General features: G+C 42.6%; 1 protein-coding gene across 3 annotated transcripts in view; it reads right to left on the reverse strand.

Annotated features, from left to right (window-relative positions):
* The window catches only part of DZIP1 (DAZ interacting zinc finger protein 1), a 53,202-nt gene that overhangs the window by 26,005 nt on the left and 4,340 nt on the right, over window positions 1–22,857 (reverse strand). For all 3 annotated transcript variants that reach the window (XM_042979409.1, XM_042979401.1, XM_042979395.1), the window contains exons 3-7: window positions 18,796–18,880; window positions 15,983–16,107; window positions 12,726–12,887; window positions 7,139–7,276; window positions 4,144–4,206 (exon numbers count right to left, since the gene is read on the reverse strand). In XM_042979409.1, the coding sequence (XP_042835343.1) occupies window positions 4,144–4,206; window positions 7,139–7,276; window positions 12,726–12,887; window positions 15,983–16,107; window positions 18,796–18,880 (573 nt within the window). The remainder of the gene's footprint in view (window positions 1–4,143; window positions 4,207–7,138; window positions 7,277–12,725; window positions 12,888–15,982; window positions 16,108–18,795; window positions 18,881–22,857) is intronic.

Consider the following 22,857-nt stretch of genomic DNA (forward strand, 5'->3'; position numbering starts at 1 on the left):
CAGTAGGCAGCAATCATGTGGAATAATTAATAGTTAGGTCTCAGGCAAAGATTACTAAACCTGATTGAATTCTCCCCTCTGTTAGGGTTTAAGAGAAGTTAAGGAAGGAGAAAAGCAGCTTCTGAACAGGCAAAACCAACAGACAATGGAGCAGCGTAGCCTAGCGGCAACACAGACTCTCCACACTCCCAATACTTGGGGCAGCTCAGCTGACTCGGAACCAGGGAAGGCCTCTCCTCCCTCCACCAAACCACCAACAGTCCATCTTTCCATCACGCCTCGCAGTGGCCAAGAGTACAACTCTGCAACCTGCACTCTATTCTGGCCGGAGGGCCACCGGAACTCCTACAACGGTCTGGAGCACAGGAGGCTTTAAAGGAGCAAGGACTAAACACCATCCGCATTCGAAAGGAGGCCTGAATTCTGTCCCTAGATACCAACGCTGTAAGACGTCCTGAAGGACAAGAGTTGAACCTCAAATCATAAGAGCAGTTGTTCAAACCATGGATCCAAAACAGAAACCATCCTAGACTAAATCAGAATCTCACTGAGTGGAGCTGGGCAAGAGTATTTTGGGAAAGAGCCTCTGGTCATGCTGAAGTGCATCCTGGTTAGGAACTACTACCTTAGAGCATCTTGAAGGGAAGCTAGAACATTCTCCCAGAAAAGCAACCGCTCTAAGTTGTCACTGCCTCTTCTCTCAAGCTGACTCAGTGCCTGAAGCATGACAGGTGAGCAGGGCAACAAGGTAGACCAGCATGGCCTTGAGTTTAAGGGGGCCTGGGTTCATACCAGGGGCCTGTGCTCATACCAACAGATGACTCTTTCAACCCTGCTCTTCTGACCCCTCCAATCAGCATTCCTCCATCCATAACAAGGTTGAATGATCTCCTTGTTGGCCGACTAGCAACCTTCCACATTCATTCGGCAAATATTTAATGAATGCCAATCACACTTTAGGTTAGTCAACGTTGGGAATACAACAGAGAACCAGATAGGCAGAGTCCCTCCCTCGCAGGGCTAGTGATCCGATCAGAGACAGTAAACAAGTGAATAAATAATCTAACTATGTGAAACAGCAATCAGAGTTACACTTATGACATGATGGGAACCGTAAGGGAGGAGGCTACCTACTTAGATGGTGTCAGATGACTTGTAAGCTAAGGCAAGAGGGGGGCTGAATTCTAAATGGCCCTCAAGTTTGTACCCCCAGACTACACACCCTGCGTAAAACCTTTCTCTTGGTAGAGTTATGAACTGAATGTTTGTGTCCGCCCCTCCATTCATGTGTCGAAGCCCTAATCCCCCACGTGATGTATTAGGAGGTGGGGCCTTTGGGAGGTGATTAGATTTGGATGAATTAGGGTAGGGTCCTCATGATGGGATTAGTGCTCTTAAAAGAAACCAGAGAGCTATCTCTTGCTCTCTCCCTGCCCCATGAAGACACAGTGACAAGGCATCTGCAACAGGGCTCTTACCAGGAACTGAGCCGGCCCCCTGACTGTGCAACTTCTCAGCCTCCAGAACAGTGAGAAATAAACGTCCCTTGTTTAAAGCCACCCAGTCTATGGTATTTTGTTATAGCAGCAAGAGCAGACTCGAAGACATGAGCTGGTTAGAGTCTGAGATGTGCTTCTAACCAACACAAGACAGCAAACGTGAAGAGACTTAGCAGATACATTTAAAGCCCCCAGTCTGGGGCGCCTGGGTGGCTCAGCAGGTTAAGCGTCCGACTTCGGGTCAGGTCATGATCTCATGCATGGCTCATTAGTTTGAGCCCCACGTTGGGCTCTATGCTCACAGCTCAGAGCCTGGAGCTTGCTTTGGATTCTGTGTCTCCCTCTCTCTCTGCCCCTCCTCTGCTCAGGCTCTCTCTGTCTCTCTCTCAAAAATAAACATTAAAAAAAAATTTTTTTTTTAAGTCCCTAATCTGCTGACTCTGAGTTAATGCAAAGGGAGATTACCCTGCACGGGCCTTAGTCAGGCGAGCGCCTCTCTCCTGCTGGCCTTGAAAAAGTCGACAGCTGGGTAGTGAGCTGTGGAACTAAGGGTCCTGATCCTACTGTTAACCCTAAGGAGCTGCATATTGCCAATAACCTGAACGGGCCTGGAATGACCCTGAGTCCCAGATGAGAAAGCAGCCAAGCCCACGTCCCAAATGCAGCTGTGAGACTCCGAGCACAGGACACCACCAGGCCTGTGCTCACGGACACTTGGAGAAGATGAATTGCTGGTAATTTGCTACGAGGCACAGAACACTAATACAGAAGGGAAGGACAGCCATGTGAAGAGCAAATGGAAGGATGTCCCGGCAGCAAAGACCTTGTGTGAAGAGAAAAAGGCTGGCACGTTCTACAAGTGTCCCGAAGGCAACTGTGGTCAGAAAGTGTAGGTTCAGAGAGAGGATCCGGGATGAGGTGGCAGGTGGTGGCCAGCAGCCAGATGGTCTTGTCTGCTCCTTGGAGAGCAAACTGGGAAAAGGGAAGGTTGGAACTGGGAGACCAGTTACAGGGTCCTTTTCGAAATGGCGGGGGCTCGGTGGAGGGTAGGAGCAATGGAAATGGACAGAAGAACGTGGATATGAGACACGCGCAGGCCCTGCTGATACCCCCGCGCTGGGTGCTGAGGGAGACATGGCTCAAGGCGTGCTCCTGACTGCTCAGACCAGGATGCCACCGAACAACAGAAAACCACATCTGGGGACGAGCCCGAGCACCTCATCTGAGACATATGACACCTGGGAAGCCCGAGGAGATACCAAGTACAAAGCTGGCTATCTCATCCGGAGCTCAGAGGGTAGTTTAGGCTGGAGAAATCAACATGGGCTTTACACCTACACGCAGCCACGACCTCACTTTAACAAACTCTCTGCTCAATCCCTAGAGCCCCAGAACTATGAGAAATAAATATCTGTTGTTTGTAAGCCACCCGGTCTACTGTATTTTGTTATAGCAGCCAAACCGACTAAGACACAGCAGACACAGGGCTACAACGTACATATGAAGTGAAAAGATAGATCCAAGTTTTCCTGTCTCAAATAAAAGTACTTTAGATTTTCTGCACCAGTGCAATAATGCTTAAATTTGGGATGTACTCAGTTGAAAGGCAGTATTATAATCAAGCTGTTTTCACTAAAATGGAAGAATTGTTCACATTAAATTATCTTTATTTTTTTCTTAATTTTTTTAATATTTACTTATTTTTGAGACAGAGAGAGACAGAGCATGAACAGGGGAGGGGCAGAGAGAGAGGGAGACACAGAATCCGAAACGGGCTCCAGGCTCTGAGCTGTCAGCACAGAGCCCAACGCAGGGCTTGAACTCACGGACCGTGAGATCATGACCTGAGCCGAAGTCGGACACTCAACCGACTGAGCCACCCAGGAGCCCCAAATTAAATTATCTTTAATAAAATTAAAGATTATTTAGACTACTGACGTGCAATGTGAAAAAATCAGAAACGATGGGTTCAGCAATAAAGGGATGATTAATAATAACTTACGATACATCTACAAGATCATTCTATAGCCATTAAAAAAATTATGATTTTGAAGAATATGTTTAAAAACACGAGAATACTGGGGAGCCTGGGTGGCTCAGTTGGTTGAGACTTCGGCTCAGGTCATGATTTTATGGTTCATGGGTTTGAGCCCTGCATCAGGCTCTGTGCTGACAGTGCAGAGCCTGGAGCCTGTTTCAGACTCTGTGTCTCCCTCTCTCTACCCCTCCTCTGCTGGTTCTCTGTCTCTCTTTCTCTCTCAAAAGCAAATAAACAATTAAAACACACACACACACACAAGAATGTTAAAAAAACAACAAATCCCCAAAAAACCAGAAGTTTACAATCTATTAAGTGAGAAGCGTACACAGTGATAAAGCATGATTCAAAATTTGTAAGACCCTAAGTATGGGTTTCAAAACATACAGAAATGCTACATTTATGGCACAGAAAACAGACCAAAAGAAGTTACAACAAAGTAGTTAGCAGTGGTTATCATTGGTGTAGAAATTATAATTTTCATTTCTGTCACACATTTCTCCATAAAATTTGTTAAGCAGATAAACACTACCTTCGCCATAGAGAAAAAACATATATTCTTTTAAAAAAATGACCCACCGACAGACCCTGGCTTCTTAGTCTTACCCGACCCTTCTCTTTCTTGTGTTCTTGGTGAAGAGCTTGAACTCGGGCGGTCCACTTGCTTTCCTACGACACAGTAAAACAACAGTAATTTATGTGCAATAAAATTGACTCAAAATGGAAGCTTCCTTTGTAGTGAGTACCTCTGGAACCCAACTACCTACTTGGTAAAATTTTAGCAAGCATTTTTTAGATTATAGACGTTCAAAAGTGTCTAAATACATTTGCACGTGGTTATCATCTTAAACTCTAAGGCAGGGGTCAGCAAACATTTTCTCTTAAGGGACTAATAGTAAATATTTTAGGCTCTGGGGCCAAAGGAGTCAGTCACCACTACCAGCAGTAGGAGAACATCCACTAGATAATACATAAATGGGTGGGCATGGCTGTGTTCCAATAAAATTTTGTTTTCAAAAATAGGTGCTAGTTTGGCAGTCGAAGGAGCTAAAAGGAAACACCAGGGTTTCTTTTCTTTTTTTAATGTTTATTTATCTTTAAGAGAGAGAGAGTGCAAGATGGGGAGGGGCAGAGAAAGTAGGAGGGAGACAGAGAATCCGAAGTTGGCTCTGTGCTATCAGCACAAAGCCCAATGCGGGGCTTGAACCCACGAACTGTGAGATCATGACCTGAGCCAAAGTCAGGTACTCAACTGACTGAGTCTCCCAGGTGCCCCAAGAAACACCAAGGCTTCTGAGGCCTTGGGTTCTGACCTGACAACACAGCTCACAGGAAGGAAACAAAATAATTTTAGGTGGGACTTTGGGATTCATAATTAGGTCCTTCAATTCCTGAGCCCAGCTCACAGGGAGCAACTGTCAACAGTTCAATACAAGACACAATTCGCAGTCCCCTACCACATGCCAGGGGCCTCACTGGGCTGTCGTGGCCGGCTGGGCGAGGACTGAGGGACACACTCTGCCTTGAATAGGAGGAAAGTGGACCTAACAATAGACAGCCCCCCCATAAGGTGCATGTGAGCGAACTTCTCAGGACCTCTGCTTGAGGGAACTACCCAAATGCAATAGCCCAGAGGTCCAGGAGAACTCTCTAGAAGAGGTGCTGCCCCAGCTGAAGAATTAAGCCGCAGGTCCTGAAAACTGAGAGGTGTGTGACAAAGAAAGCCACAAGGGCAAAAGCAGAACCACAGAATGCTGTCTCCTGGGACCCATGAGCTGTTTGGTGCAGCTGGGAGCGTTGAGGTAAAGCCGAGAACAGTGCGGGATACCACAGGGTCCAGATCCTCAGGGACTCTGGCTGCTGGTTAAGGATTCCAGACTTGGCTCTGTGAAGAATGGGGAGCCGTGGGAGGATAAGACAGCACAGTGACGTGGCCGGCCTGGCTGCACGGTGGAAGGGCAATGGCCAGGGAGAGAGGCAAGATGTGAGCAGCAACATAAGAAACAGTGGGAGTGGTCTGTATTCCAAAAATACACTTACTTTTAAAAATGATACGTATATATTTTTAAATATAATTTATTGTCAAGTTGGCTAACACACGGTGTGTATGGTGTGCTCCTGGTTGGGGAAGTAGATTCCCGGGGTTCATCGCTTACATACAACAGCCAGTGCTCATCCCAACCAGTGCTCTCCTCAATGCCCATCACCCATTTTCTCCTCTCTCCCATCAACCCTCAGTTTGTTCTCTATATTTAACAGTCTCTTATGGTTTGCCTCCCTCTCTGTTTGTAACTATTTTTTCCCCTTCCCTTCCCCTATGGTCTTCTGTTAAGTTTCTCAAGTTCCACACATGAGTGAAAACATATATCTGTCTTTCTCTGACTGACTGATTTCACTTAGCATAATGCCCTCCACTTATATCCATGTTGCTGCCAATGGCCAGATTTCATTCTTTATCATTGCCAAGTAGTATTCCATTGTATATATAAACCACATCTTCTCTATCCATTCATCAGTTGATGGACATTTGGGCTCTTTCCATAATTTGGCTATTGTTGAAAGTGCTGCTATAAACATTGGGGTACACGAGCCCCTATGCATCAGCACTCCTGTATCCTTTGGATAAATTCCTAGTAGTGCTATTGCTGGGTCGTAGGGCAGTTCTATTTTTAATTTTTTGAGGAACCTCCACACTGTTTTCCAGAGCAGCTGCACCAGTTTGCGTTCCCACCGACAATGCAAGAGGGTTCCGTTTCTCCACATCCTCACCAGCATCTGGTGTTTCCTAAGTTGTTAATTTTAGCCACTCTGACTGGTATGAGGTGGTATCTCAGTGTGGTTTTGATTTGTATTTCCCTGATGATAAGTGATGTTTAGCATCTTTTCATGTGTCTGTTGCCATCTGGATGTCTTCTTTGGAAAAGTGTCTATTCACGTCTTTTGCCCATTTCTTCACTGGATTCTTTGTTTGTCGGGTGTTGAGTTTGGTAAGTTCTTTATAGTTTTTGGATACTAATCCTTTATCCAATATGTCGTTTGCAAATATTTTTTTCAACAAAATCCTAAATTCATAAACTTTAATCTCCATTTGTTTCCTGGTAAAAAGCAATGTTCCCCTAAACCAGGAGGGTGAAAATTGCCAGAATGACAACTGTGCTGATTATGGACGCCACTTTCCACATGACTGTAATTAGGTTTCATAAATGAAGAAGACCATCAGTATAGCAATGCAGCCAGATATTTCAGCTCTAAAAATAAAGTTAGTGCTTCATTATGCCTTTCTAGGCCTTTTGACAGCAGGGACCTACCTCTGAAATACGAAAAATAAACTCTAAGGTAATCCCACACAATTCAAGTTGATACTGTGTTAGCCAAAAATGAAATAGTTTTGCCAACTAGTCTATATCTGCATCTGTTAGTCAATCAACAAGCATCTAATGAACGGCTATGATTAATTATATGTGTATTAGGAGACAAGAAGAAAAGAACTAGCTTCATGGTCACGGGAAGAGACAAACCCTTTTTTTGTAGGAAATGCTTGTAAACTGCTTCAGGAAGAAAAATCAGGCCCCGGCTGCAGTTACTGGCCACTGGCACATACCTGACTATCAAGAAGTTGCATCACATTCTGGAAATCCTGGGGATACTGAGGACGTTCTTCTTTAAACTCATGTGCGTCTTTTAATGTGCCAATATTGGACTTGATCTGCATGTTGGACTTCTGGATTTCTGACAATTGCTATGAAAGAAAATAAATGCAAACTCACTGGTGCAGATATTTATACTTTTAAAAGACTGAACACAAATAAAATTGGGGAACATGTAGCCACTTTTATTTTCATTTAATTTTTTTTAATGTTTATTATTTTTTTTCAGACAGAGAGAGAGAGAGAGAGAGCAGGGGCAGAGGAGGGGCAGAGAGAGGGAGACACAGAATCTGAAGCAGGCTCCAGACTCCACATTGTCAGCACAGAGCCTGACGTGGGGCTCTAACTCACAAACTGTGAGATCGTGACCTGAGCCGAAGTCGGATGCTTAACTGACTGAGCCACACAGGCGCCCCAACATGTAGCCACGTTTAAATCCGACTATCCTTACTAGATGCTTGTTGTGCTTTCTCCTTCTCCCACCTACTGGTTTTCCGGTTTTCTTTCTGCTGCTTTCCAGTTTTTCCAACAGCATATGTACAGGGTGATTGCAACAGAAAGGACAACCTAACTTTCTAATCTTATACAATGGGTCTTAAAATTTCTGATGGGCACACAACAGTGTCCAGGAACAGAGGAACTGAGTGCAGCTGGTTCTTATGATTATTTATTTTTATTTTTTTACTTATTTGTATTCCTAATATAAATACAATTTTTAATGTTTATTTATTTACTTATTTATTTATTTTGAGAGAGGCGGTGAAGGCAGGGGGGCATGTGCAGGGGAGAGGTAGAGAGAGAGAGGGAGATGGAGAATCCCAAGCAGGCTCCACCCTGTCAGCATGGAGCCCGATGCGGGGCTCAAACTCATGCACTGTGAGATCATAACCTGAGCCGAAACCAAGAGTCAGATGCCTGACTGACTGAGCCAGCCAGGTGCCCAGGTTCTCATGACAATTGAGTGGTGAGGCCACCATCATCGTGCAACTGTATCCGTGAACCCATTAGGGACAACATGTTTTAATTTTACCTATTGCTTATTATGTTATTCCTAAAGTTAGCAGCGGTAAAAAACCCTCAGAAAAATCACAGAAGGTAATACGTTAACTGAAGAAACAAAAGGGTGGGGAGCATCGCTCCCCTGCTTAAATCTGGGCTGAACACAGCAACTTCTTTTCAAAGAGTACAGTGTGAAATTGGTGGAGGCTGACTTCTCAGCAGAGAAACTTGACCGACACAACCTGAGCCGGGTGATCAAGGTCAACACCAACAACCATTAATCATGAAGAGAGTATTACCCTTCAGATGATGTGATGAAAACTGTAACTTTATCAGTGAGGGTTTCATCCCCCATACCCATAAGCCCAGTCTAACCAAGAGAAGACTCCTGGGTGAATTCCAGTAGAGGGGCGTCCTACTGACAAGTAAGGTACTCCTCAAAATTGTCCAGGTCACTGAAAACAAGTCAGAGAAACTGTCTCAGACAAGCTAAGGAGGTGTGACAACTAAATATCATGTGGTATCCTGGAGAGGACCCTGGAGCAGAAAAGTGACATTAGGTAAAAGCTAAAGAAGTGGAACCACAGTATGGAGTTTAATTAATACTAATATATCAGTATTGGCTCATCAACCGTAACAAATGTACCAGACTAAGTTGTCAGTAAGATGGAAAACTGTACAGGGTAGGAGAGGGGGGTGTTACATGAAATTTTCTGTACTGGATGCTCAATTTTTCTGTAAGCTTAACTATTCTAAAAAAATGAAGTCTATTATAATTAATAATTTTAGGGGCACTTGGATGGCTCAGTCAGTTAAGCATCCAACTCCTGGTTTCCACTCAGTTCATGATCTCTCAGTTCATGAGTTTGAGCCCTGCGTTGGGCTCTGGGCTGGCAGCACGGAGCCCGCTTGGGATTCTCTCTCTCTGCCCCTCCCCCACTCACGCTGTTTCTGTCCCTCTCAAAATACATAAATAAACTTAAAAAATAATAATAATTTTAAAAACCATCTATAGCTAAAAATTGGTAAACAACCCACATGTTGTCAACTGATGAACAGACAAATGAAATACGATATTCATGGTTGTTGGCAAGGATGTGGAGAAAGAGGATCTCTTTTGCATTGTTGGTGGGAATGCAAGCTGGTGCAGCCACTCTGGAAAACAGTATGGAGGTTCCTCAAAAAACCAAAAATAGAACTCCCCTAGGACCCAGCAATTGCACTACTAGGCATCTATCCATGGGATACAGGTGTGCTGTTTCGAAGGGACACATGCACCCCCATGTTTATAGCAGCACTATCAACAATAGTCAAAGTATGGAAAGAGCCCAAATGTCCATCGATGGATGAATGGATAAAGAAAATGTGGTATATATATATACATACATATATATATGTATATATATATATGTATGTATATATATATACACACACATACATACACAATGGAGTATTACTCAGCAATCAAAAAGAATGAAATCTTGCCATCTGCAACTACGTGGATGGAACTGGAGGGTATTATGCTAAGTGAAATTAGTCAGTCAGAGAAAGACAAAAATCATAGGACTTCACTCATATGAGGACTTTAAGAGACAAAACAGATGAACATAAAGGAAGGCAAACAAAAATAATATAAAAACAGGGAGGGGGACAAAACAGAAGAGACTCATAAATATGGAGAACAAACTGAGGGTTGCTGGAGGGGTTGTAGGAGGGGGGATGGGTTAAATGGGTAAGGGGCATTAAGGAATCTACTGAAATCATTGCTTCACTATATACTAACTATTTTGGACGCAAATTTTAAAAAATAAAAAATAAAGTTAAATTAAAAAACAATCTGAAACTCTACATAAAAAAAAAGAAAAAGAAATACGATATTCATGGAATGGAAAATCATGCGGCAACTACAGGAATGAAATAGTGATGTATATACATCCTTATGACGTGGATGAATCCCAGAAACATTATACTAACTGGGAAGCAGCTGCTCACAAAAGATCACATATTGTATGATTCAATTCACACGTAACGTCCAGAATAAGCAGATCCACAGAGACAGAAAGCAGATCTGTGGTTGCCAGTGGCTTGGGGGAGGGAGTGCCAACGGGCACAAGGTTTCTCGTGGTGATGAAATACTCCAAAACGTCTATGAGGATGGATGCACAACCCTGTGAACATACTAAAAACTACCAAACTGTGTACTCTAAGTGGGTGAATTTTATGGTATAGAAACTATATCTCAATAAAGCCATCTTTTTACCCCCCACCCCCCAAAAAAGGTAGGAGTGGTAAAAAAGCCCTATGTGGGGAAAAGTCCCAATCCACTATTAAAATTATCCCGGGAGCAGGGAGCTGGGGGCAGGATCCTGGATGGAACCTTAGGCAAAAGAACTCTAATTAGCAGCTTATCACAAAGGGAAAAATGAGTACAGCCTTGATGAAGAAGATGTGAGAAGCCAGTCTTAAATTGGTTAGTATCGCAATCCACCAGTGGGTTATACGGCATCCCACTTTGAACCACAGATAGGAGTTCAGGAAAGGTCCCTGGTGCAGGGGTCGAAAAAGAAACCACGGATAGAAAAATTACTGCCTAGGTGTTCTGATGCTTAGAAACAACAACCAAGGATAGGTGATATGGAATGACTGAACCAACAGGAAGTTGTAGCCCTACAAAAAAGACACAGTGAACCATCCAAATTTATTCCCTTTCAACTTTTTATTTGCAAATTATAACTTATAGAAATGTTGAGGGGCACCTGGGTGGTTCAGCTGATTGAGCAACTGACTCTTGATTTCGGCTCAGGTCATGATCTCACAGTTCATGAGATTGAGCCCTGCATTGGGCTCTGCACTGACAGCATGGAGTCTGCTTGAGATTCTTTCTCTGTTCTTCCCCTGCTAGTGCTTGTGCACTCTCTCAAAATAAATAAAAATTTAAAAAAAAAAAGGAAAAAGAAAAGTTGAAAGAATAATATAATGAACACCCATTTGGACCAATTGTTAACATTTTGCCATGTTTGCTTTATAAAGATATGGCGGGGCTGGCAAATTTTCTGTAAAGAGCCAGACGGTATTCTGGCTTCGGGAGACACATAAGGCCTTGGTGATAATCACTCACCTGTACGGCTCCAGCACAAAAGCACCACAGACAAAGTGTAAAGGAACACATGTAGTCGTATGCCAATAAAACTTATGGACACAGAAATGTAAACTTCATGTAATTTTTATGTGTTGTGACATATTCTTCTTATGACCTTTTTCAACCATTTAGAAATATTAAAACCTTTCTTGGCTCACTGGCCATACAAAGATGGGTGGTATGTCAGATTCGGTTCACAGGTTGTGGTTTCCCTACCCCTATGCAAGAGTTCAAGGCGCTTTAGAGAAGGCCTTGAGCCATATTCCAAAAATATCTTTCCATTTTAGTTTGTAAAACTTGTTGGCCCCTAGAGGGAGCTCAAGGATCTTGCTTCCTTTCCCCAAGGGTGACCCGGGACTGGGCTGCCCATCCAGCTCAAGTCATTCTTCGCTGGAGGACAGTGATCACTGTCACAGAGGTTAAGGTCCCAGCCCAGCAAGCCACGTCTCTGTCTATGCATGTGACCAGGGCAGTGTGGAACAAGACTGCTCCTATAGGGGATGGAGACTCATTTAGTTACATTCTGCTTGCTCAGAACAGCTGTCCTTCCCACCGGCCAGGAAGGGACCTGGCAAAAAAAATTCTACTTCTGTCTTTGTGGGTTGGCTTTCTTCTTCCACATTGGTGATCTGTGTCAGTCTTTCCAGAAAGTTCCTTTGGAACTTAGAAAGCTTCAGAATTCAGGGAGGAGGCTTATGGCTTATTGGCTATCCTAACGAGCTAAGGAAACAGAGACCCTCTTCTATGATCTGACCAAGGGTACCAATGTACCAAGTGTTCTTTTTTTTTTTTTTTTTAACATTTATTTAATCTTTATTATTTTATTTTATTTTATTTTTAAAAAATTTTTAACCTTTATTGATTTTTGAGACAGAGAGAGAGCATGAACAGGGGAGGTTCAGAGAGAGATGGAGACACAGAATCTGAAGCAGGCTCCAGGCTCTGAGCTGTCAGCACAGAGCCCGACGTGGGGCTCGAACTCACGGACTGTGAGATCATGACCTGAGCTGAAGTCAGACGCTCAACCGACTGAGCCACCCAAGCGCCCCATAATCTTTAGTTTTTTAGTTAATCCCTATTCCCAACATGGGGCTTGAACTCACAACCTCGAGATTAAACATTGTATGCTCCACCGACTGAGCCAGCCAGGAGCCCCTCAAATGTACCAAGTGTTCTGCACATGCGTTTGGAGCCAAAGCTCCCACTTTCAAAGAAATGACTTTTCTGACTTGCTCTGTCTTCTGTATGTCTCAAGCTCCCTCAGGACTCTCAAGAAAGGGGCTGTCTGGACCAAGGCACAATAAAGTGATTTCTAGATCCACTGGCCATAATGCCATTCTAATGTTACCTCTCAAGGCAACAATCCTACCAATACTATGAGGAGTACTTGGTTTAATACTTACATATTCTAATGCTGAATTCTTGGAGGTCAATTCTTTAAACTCCTTCATAAACATTTCCTTGACTTTTTCCATTTCATCAACTAGTTTCTCCTTTTCTTCTTCTTTCCATCTATCAAATAATTTCAGAAATTCTTCCTCTTTTGTTTTCTGCATTTCATATTCCTGAAATTATTTGAATGCATGGTTTTAAAAGTTCTATATGAAGCAAAATTTTAAATAAATGACATGTGCAAAATTTTAAATAAATGGACATAGCTCCAGCTAGTATTGAGTGTATCAGTTAGGTGTGCAATAGCACTTCATATAATGGCAACGTCCACAGCGATTTTTCCAAACCAAAAACAGCACATGGCATCCTTTCATCCTTACACCTCTTAAAATACAAACACAGAGGTCCAAAGTCTCAAGAGTTCGGTGATCTATGAACTTGTATAGTAGATATGCAATATGTAAAATGTAAACATCCTTTAAAAGAAAATGTCTATTGAGCAGAAGAACCATTCTCAATACTGTATCAATTTGGATAGAGTAGCCCCATCTCACTCCCAAAACACAAATTCCTATTTATACAAGCTAAATTCATGTCTAGTCAATCAGCCTTTGATTTCTCAATGACCTTCAGTTTTGGGTTTTTTTGTTTTGTTTTGTTTTGTTTTGTTTTGTTTTTTTTACCTAACTGCAGACTTAACACAATAAACAAACTTAGTCTGACATATACAGAACACCCAAGAGCAGCAGAACATACATTCTTGTTAAACGCTCATGGAAGATTCACCAGGAGAGAGCAAATATTAGGTCACAAAAGAGTCTCAAAAATTTTAATTATTTATTTTTAAGTTTATTTATTAATTTTGAGGGAAGGGGGAGAGGCAGAGAGAGAGGGAGAGAGAATTCCAAGCAGGCTCCCCCACTGTCAGTGCAGAGCCCGATGCGGGGCTCAAATCTCATGAACCATGAAATCATGACCTGGGCTGAAATCAAGAATAGAATGCTCAACCGACTGAGTCACCCAGGCTCCCCTCTCAATAAATTTTAAAAGATTGAAAGTGTGCTAAGTGTATTTCCCAACCACAGTGGAATGAAGCCAGAAATCAATAACAGAAGAAAATCTGGAAAATTCACAAATACTCAAAAAATTAAACACTGTACTCTTTTTTTTTTTTAATTTTTTTAACGCTTATTTATTTTTGAGACAGAGAGAGACAGAGCATGAATGGGGGAGGGTCAGAGAGAGAGGGAGACACAGAATCTGAAACAGGTTCCAGGCTCTGAGCCATCAGCACAGAGCCCGACGTGGGGCTTGAACTCATGAACCGCGAGATCATGACCTGAGCCGAAGTCGGACGCTTAACTGACTGAGCCACCCAGGCGCCCCTAAACACTGTACTCTTAAGCAACCAATGAGACAAAGAAAAACTCACTAGGGAAATTAGAAAATACTTTGAGATGGATTAAAATTAAAACACAACATACCAAAAAACAACAAAAAAAAAAAAAAAAAAAAAGAGAAACCAAAGCAGTGCTAAGAGGGAAATTTATAGCTGTAAATGCCTACGTTAAAAAAAGAAAGATGTCAGGAGACAAAGGTTACTTAACAATAATAGAGATCAATTTATCAAGAAGGTATAAGAATTATAAATATTTATGTATCCAACATTGCAGCATCTAAATTTATAAAGCATATACTAACAGAACAAAAAGGAGAAATAAACAGCAACACAGTAATCATAGGGGATTTTAATACCCACTCTCAACAATGGATAGATCACCCAGACACAAAGTCAATAAGGAAACCCAGGATTTGAACACTTCATACCAAATGGACCCAATAGACATATAATATCCAACAGATAGTATCCAGCAGAACACACAGTCTGCTTAGCTCATGTGGAACTTTCTCCAGGATAGATCATACATTAGATGACAAGTCTTAACAAATTCAAGAGGACTGAATTTATATCAAGTATCTTTTCTGACCACAATTGTATGCAACTAGAAATCAGTAACAGGAAGGGGGAGAGTGGGAGGCTCATTTGGTTAAGTGACAGACCAGCTCAGGTCATGATCTCTTGGTTCATGAGTTTGAGACCCACATTGGGCTCGGTGCTGAACAGCTTGGAAACTGGAGCTTGCTTTGAATTCTGTCTCTTTCTCTCTCTCTCTGCCCCTCCCCCACTTGTGCTTTCTCTCTTTCTCCCAGAACTAAACATTAAGAAAAAGAAGAAGAAATCAGCAACAGAAGGAAAATGAAAATTTACAAATATGTGGAAAATAAACAATACACTCCTGAACAACCAATGCATCAAAGAAGGAATCAAAAGGGAAGTAAATAAGATCTTGAGATAAATAAAAACGGAAACACAACATACGAAAACGTATGGGATATGGCAAAAGCAGTTTTAAGAGGAAAGTTCACAGCTAAAAATGTCTACATTAAGAAAAAAAGAAATATCTCAAGTAAACAATCTAACTTTATGCCTCAAGATCTAGAAAAAAAAAAAAACAACTAAGCTCAAAGTTAGCAGGAGGAAGGAAATATAAAGATTAGAGCAGAAATAATAAAATAGAGAACAGAAAAACAATGGAAAAGATGAACAATACTAAGAGTTGGAGCTTTTGAAAAGATAAACAAAATTAACAAACTCTTAGCTAGACTAACCAAGAAAAGAAAAAGGACTCAAATAAATTATAAATGAAAGAGGAGACATTACAACGGACACTATAGAATTACAAAAGATTATAATAGCCCACTATGCATATGATTATATGCCAACAAATTGGACCATCTCAAAGAAATGGATAAATTGCTGAAACATGCAACCTACCAAGACTGAATCATGGAAAAACAAAATCTGAACAGACCAATGAATAAGGGGATTGAATCAGTAATCAAATACCTCCCAACAAAGAAAAGACCAGGACCAGATGGCTTCACTGGTGAATTCCACCAAACATTTAAAAGGAATTAATCCGGGGCACCTGGGTGGCGCAGTCGGTTAAGCGTCCGACTTCAGCCAAGTCACGATCTCACGGTCCGTGAGTTCGAGCCCCGCGTCGGGCTCTGGGCTGATGGCTCGGAGCCTGGAGCCTGTTTCCGATTCTGTGTCTCCCTCTCTCTCTGTCCCTCCCCCGTTCATGCTCTGTCTCTCTCTGTCCCAAAAATAAAATAAACGTTGAAAAAAAAAATAATAATAAAAAAAAAGGAATTAATCCCGATCCTTCTCACCATCCCACCGTTTCCGAACTCAGTACCATACCTTAGAGAACCTGACAGCATGGGCGTGCTGTGCAGCCTCCAGCTGCGACTTGGTGAGCTGCAGCTGCTCCTTCAGCATGTCAATCTCACTCTGGAGCTTATCAGTCTGTGCCTTTTTCTTATACTCTGTTGCAACAGAAATATTTTATTAAAATACCACCTCTACTGAAACCTATCTGAAAACTTACAGGGTCTTATTGATATGACAAAGACAAAGGAAACTGCTCCAACTTGGGATATTATTACTTTTTTGTGCCACATGAGCCAATTTTTGCTCGCAGCCCATCGTGTTACCGGGCACTGAATTACTTTCAGCAGATTATTTCGGCCACTGTATTGGATTACCCTCCAGAGACAGTGTGAGAGCCCATTCAGGGAATAATAACGGTGACAAGGAATAATCCCGGGCTCTTCTTTGAGATGCCTGTCTCAGTGAGAGAAGGGAAGCTTCCACGGCAGGTCACTATCTTTCTGGCTCCCACCACATTCTCCTGAGAACCCCATCAGTGCTAAGACAATCAGAGGCTGGCATTCAAGATGCAAACTGGGGCCATAAACTGTTCACAGGGCCAAAAAGAGGTAGCAGAAGGTTGTAAAAGGAAGCAACAAGTGAAGGGAAGATACTTATGTACATGTACTTACATGAAGATGTGCACATGACTGAATGGATGTACATGTGTCTGTGAGTGTAGACATGCAAGGTATGAAAGCCAAAGTGGAAAGTCAGAATCTCAAAGATGACCTGAAGAAATAATACTCATTTCAGAGTCCGAAATACTCTCTGAAACGAGTATGAGATAGAATAAGATACTGAAACAGAAGAGAAAGAAGGTCAGTTTCACACGGAAGAATGGTAGATTAATTAAACTATTTAACCTTCCCAATCTCTCCACTATATTGCTAAGTAGTATCAACGGTCCATGACTTCCATGTGGAATTTTATGCCATTCGTATTGTTTACACAAAGCTTAGCTATTTTCCTAAATCGATCTGTTTGTCCGAAATAGGCAGGAATGGAAACAGACTGGCAAAAAAGGGAGGTTTCAGAAAGCAAGTACTTAGTGACAAGTTAGGAGTATGTACATCTAGATATGAAAACATTAAGATCATAATGAGAATTCCAGTGGGTTACTGGTCTGTAGGCAATCTGCAGAATGCTTTGATCTGCAAGAAGAAATAGACCTGGTGCTTTTTATTTTTAAGAATATTTAAGTAACAGGAAATCTAGTTGATAAGCCACCGAACTCCTGCCCTCTCTTGCTTATTTTCCTCCTCTATACATGGTTAATTCATATCAGCACCCAAACACATCTTTGTATCTCCCGCATCAAATGAAACAAAAATTTTCCCTTTGTTCCACATTTTCTTCCAGACAATGCTTCATGTCTCTGCTGTCCTTCCCAGCAAATGTTACTGAAGCAAATGTCTACAACATGACCACTTGCTCACCTGATTGTCAGCTCAGCTCACTCCCCTTGGGCTTTTGTCCACACCAATCCACTGAAGCTGCTATGTCAAGGTCAACAACAGCCATCGTGACAGCAATAACCAATTCTCAGTCTTCATCTTACTCTACGCCTCAGGTACATTCAATAAATTGGTCACTGCCTCCTTCCTGAAACACTTGTTTCCCTTGGTTTCCATGACAACACACTCCCCAGGTCTCCCTCCTGCTTCCATAACTATTTCTCACCCACTAGGCTGCTCCTCCTGAGCTCCTGATGTTGGGAGAGCCTTGAGGCTGGCCCCTAGCCACTTCTCTTCTCTGTCTAGGTGAGCTCATCCAGCCCCGCTCTGCTAACGACTCCTGGATTTGTATCTCCACCCTGGGCCTCACCTTGACCTCCAGAGCCCCTGCATCTCCACTCGCATGGCGTTTGTATGTGTGCCTCAGGTTTACCCTGACCAACACACACTCTCATTCTCCTTCCTTCCTCAGCCCACCTCCCACCCCTAGATCCCCTCAGTAGACGTCACTGCCACTCACCCAAATGTACAGGACAAAATCCAAGACTGTCTTTCTCTTATCTCTCATTCTCATGCTAAGTCACACGTCTGTGGGCTCTGTGCAGAACACACGTCCTCTCCATCTTCACTTCTCTGGTCTTCCCTGATCCCGTCCTGGTCCTGCTGCCACATCACTCACCTGCATTACCCCAGTAGCCTCCTCACTCTTCCACCTGCTTCCACCACCACGGCCCCTACGCTCTTCACCAGCCGCTACCCACATTCCTGGCCCGGGCCTTCAATGTCCCACGTGACCTGGCCTCCTCCCTTCCAATGTCCCCACACACTACTGCCTTGCTCGCTCTATTCCACTGATCTTCTCTCTGTTCCTCAAACATGCTGTGCTGCCTGCCCCTCACACCTCCGACACTCAGAGCTCCCCATGTCTGGGATATTCATTCCCCAGCTTTTCCCCGGGCTGGGACCTCCTCATCAATCCAGTCTCTGATCAAATAAGGCCTCCTCCATGAAGACTTTGCTGACCACCTCCACCCCATTCTTGTTTTATTTTCCGTGTTGCATTTGCCACCGTTTGAAAGGAACCACTCATTTATTTAAGTGTGTTTCCTCTGCCCCTCCTAACAGAATGTAAGACCCCAGAGGGCAGAACTTGGTCTGTTTCGTGTGCGCCCATAGCCCCAGGCCTGGTGCTGTGCATGGCACATAGCAGGCGCTCAATATTTCATGAATGAACAAAGACTATGATACTTTTAGAAGGACTGAGAGATGCACTGGACCATGCCTCACTGAAAATAGAGAAAGGTACCAAAAGGAAAACAGCTCTGTGAAGCTGAGCTCGTGACTTACCAAGGTGAGAATCTTCAGGGTGGCGGCGCTGAATGTGACTTTGTAGAAAAGCTTGGTTCATAAAGGCCTTATCACAAAAATGGCACTGAAAAGGAGACAGCAACAAATATGAATGCCTGTAACAAGTGCTCTCCCACCTAATTTCAATTAAAATTGGGGTACCTAAAGCACCACCTCTTGGGAACGGTCCCCCAAAAGATATCATCCTGGCAAGGGATACTAAAAGCAGGACTAAAAAGACAACTGTAAACCAGGGTGTTCTCTCCAAACTGAGAACAAGGCAGTGACAGCTATCTCCCGACAGCCAGAGTAGCCCATTTGGGTGCCTGTAGGAACCCCTGATGCTGCTCCTGTTCCACAGCTGGTTCCCAGCCTGTCACCAACTTGTTCGAGATACCCCAGCCACGCCAGTCTTCTTTCTGTCCCTCAAGCAGGCCAAATTCAGCCTCTGCATGAGCTCGTGCCCGGCCTGAACCTTGCCCAGACCTTCCCCCCACTGGCTCCTTCCTGACATTCAGGAGTCATTCCGGGAGCATCTTCCCCACTGGGCACATCCTCAACAAGACCTTGGCAGATGGCCCTCCTGCCAGTCACTGTCCCACCACACTTACTTTCATCATTGCATGTCTCACCAGTTACTATTTCCACGTTTAGCCACTTCACTTGTTTATTGTTCTCTGCTCAATCCCTCTTGGTTCTAGAATGTCACATTCCTGACAGTGTGGGCTCTTGTCTATCTTATTCATAGCATTATTCCCAGAGCCCAGCATTAATAAATCACTGAACACATGCTTAGAAATACTTGGCCTCCTAAAATGAATTTTACTGAAAAAAAAATCCACAAATAGTTCTATTTTCCACTTTAACACAGATTCAAATTTTAAGCAAAAATTCCACTTGTTTCATCTATATCTTTGTTCCTGGATTACCCTGAATTAAAACCTGGATATTATATATTTCATTTGTTAGTATTTCAGAATCCATCTCTAAAAGGACATTTTTTTTCTTAATTTTTTTTAACATTTATTCATTTTTGAGAGACAGAGCGTGAGTGGGGGAGGGGCAGAGAGAGGGAGACACAGAATCTGAAGCAGGCTCCAGGCTCTGAGCTGTCAGCACAGAGCCTAAAGCAGGGCTCAAATTCACGAACTGTGAGATCATGACCTGAGCTGAAGTCAGACATTTAACCAACTGAGACACCCAGGAGCCTCTAAAAGGACATTCTTAGAAAAAAATTTTACAGTTTGTTTTGAATCAGGATCCCAATACGGCCATATCCTGCAACTGCTCATTATGTCTCTCCACTGTCTTCTGGTCTATAGACCGCCCCGGCCCCCCATCTCTCTTTTATCTTTGCAATTCTTTTGCTGAAGAAACTAAACACGTGTCCTACAGAGTTTCTTCCAGTTTGGATTTTGCAGTTTCATTTTCATTGTGCTACTAACATGTTCTTCTATTCATGTGCAGTATAGCTTACTCCAAATCAGTATAACTGCATCAGAAGTTCAGGGTCTCTTTCCCAGAAAGCCAACATTATGGCATATTTCTTGGCCTTGCATTTCGGGGAGTCTTTAAAGTATCTTTCCAGCTTTCTCTGCTCTTGATGACTGCTCAAGTTTAGTATGTCATGGCCTGCCCACTGGACTCAGATGTCAGTGTGGGCTTTAGGGCCAGGCACAGCACTGGAGAAAGGAAAGGATGAGGCTTTCTGGAAACTGTGACTTTTAATTTCTAAAATCAAAAAATAGATATTTGAACTATTTGAACAATACAGAAAAGCCATGAACTCAGGGTAAGAAGGGGTAGGAAAACCTAAACTGTAATTGACAAATTGCTGGAGGCTCACAGTGGAAGAGTCTAAGAGTTAAAAACTCCAGGGAAGAGGGGAACTTTCCCAACTTGGTAAAGACTAGCTACAACAAACACCTACAGCTAATATCACGCTTGGTGGAAAAACTCAAAGCTTCCCCACTAAGATCAGGTACAAAGCAAGGAAGACCCTTTTCACTGCTGCTTTTCAACATTGTACTAGAAGTCCTTGCTAATGCAATAAGGCAAGGAAAGGAAGTAACAAATACACAGATTAGGGAGGAAGATACAGAATTTCTTTGTTTGCAGATGACATTAATGTCTTTATAGAAAATCCAAAAGAATTGGCAAAACAACAAACAAAAACCCACAACAACCCCAGAACTAACAACCAGGTATAGCAAAGTTGTGGGATAGAAGGTTAATATACTAAAGTCAACTGCTTTCCTATATTCCATAATGGAAAGGTAGAATTTGAAATTAAAAACACATCATCCTTTACATTAGCACCCCAAAAATGAATACTTATGTATGAACCCAACAAAATATGTATGAGATCTAGGGGCACCTGGTTGGCTCAGCAGGTAAAGTGTCCAACTCTTGATTTTGGCTCAGGTCATGATCTCATGGTTGTGGGATCAAGCCCAGAGTCAGGCTCCATCCTGGGCATGGGACCTGCTTAGGGTTCTCTCTCTCCCTCTCCCTCTGCCCCTTCCCTGCTCATGTTCTCATATGCATACACTCTCTCTCAAAAAAATAAAATAAAATAAAACATGTAAAATATCTATAGGAGGGAAACTACAAAGTTCTGAAGAGCAAATCAAAGAACTAAATAAATGAATATCTGTGTTAATGGATAAGAAGACTCAATATTGTCAAAATGTCTATTTTCCCTACGTTGATCTACAGAATCAATGCAACCCTAATCAAAATCCCAGCAAGTTACTTTGTGGATAACAACAAACTGATTCTAAAGTTTGTATGAAGAAGCAAAAGTCCTAAAATAGCCAACGAGGTATTGAAGGAGAAGGATGAAGTTGGAGGACTGATGCTACTCGACTTTATGACTTACTATATAAAGCTACAGTAATCAAGACAGTGTGGTATTGTCCAAGGAACAGACAAACAGATCAGTGGAGCAGAAGAGAGAGCCAAGAAATAAACCCATATAAATATCACCACCTGATCTTTGACAAAGGAGCAAAAACAATACAATGGAACAAAGACAGTTTCTTCAACAATGGTACTGGAAAAACTGGACATCCACAAAGAAATGAATGTTGACACAGACTTCACATCCTTTACAAAATCGAACTCAAAGGGATCACCAACCTAAATGTAAAATGCCAAACTATAAAACTCCTAAAAATAACATAGAAGAAAACCTAGATGATCTCGATGATGCCTTTTTAGATTCAACACCAGAGACACAATCCATGAAAGAAATAATTGAGGGCGCCTGGGTGGCTCAGTTGGTTAAGCAAACAACTCTTCATTTTGGCTCAGGTCACGATCGCATGGTTCATGAGTTCAAGCCCCACACGGGGTTCCGCAATGTCACAGTGTGGAGCCTGCTTGGTATTCTCTCTCTCCCTCCCTCTCTGCCCCTCCCTCATGTGTGCATGCGCTCTCTCTCAAAATAAATAAATAAAATTTTTAAAGAGAAATAACTGATAAACAAGACTTCATTAAAATTGAAAACTTCTGTTCTGCAAAAGACAATGTGAAGAAAATGAGAAGACAAGCCACAGACTGGGAGAAAACATTTGCAAAACACACACAACTGATAAAAGACTGTTACCCAAAATATACAAAGAACTCTTAAAACTCAACAAAAAGAAAACAAACAACTACAAAATAGTCCAAAGACTATAACAGACACCTCACCAAAGAAGATACACAGATGGCAATTAAGCATAGGAAAAGATGCTCCACGTAACGTGTCGTTAGGGAAATGCAAATTTAAACAATGAGATACCACCCTACACCCATTAGAATCACCAAAATCCAGAGCATTGACATCAGCAAATGCTGGCAAGGAAGTGGAGCAACAGGAACCCTCACCCATTGCTGGTGGGAATGCAAAATGATACAGCCACTTAGATTACCTATGTCCATACAGAAACCTGCACACGTATCAGTTTATAGCAGCATTATTCGTAATTGCCAAAGCTTGGAAGCAACCAAGATGTTCTTCAGTAAGTGACCAGATAAATGAGACATGGAAGGACATTAAGTGCATTTTATTAAGTA

The sequence above is a fragment of the Panthera tigris genome, chromosome A1 (genome assembly GCF_018350195.1).
Source record: "Panthera tigris isolate Pti1 chromosome A1, P.tigris_Pti1_mat1.1, whole genome shotgun sequence".
NCBI lineage: Eukaryota > Metazoa > Chordata > Mammalia > Carnivora > Felidae > Panthera > Panthera tigris.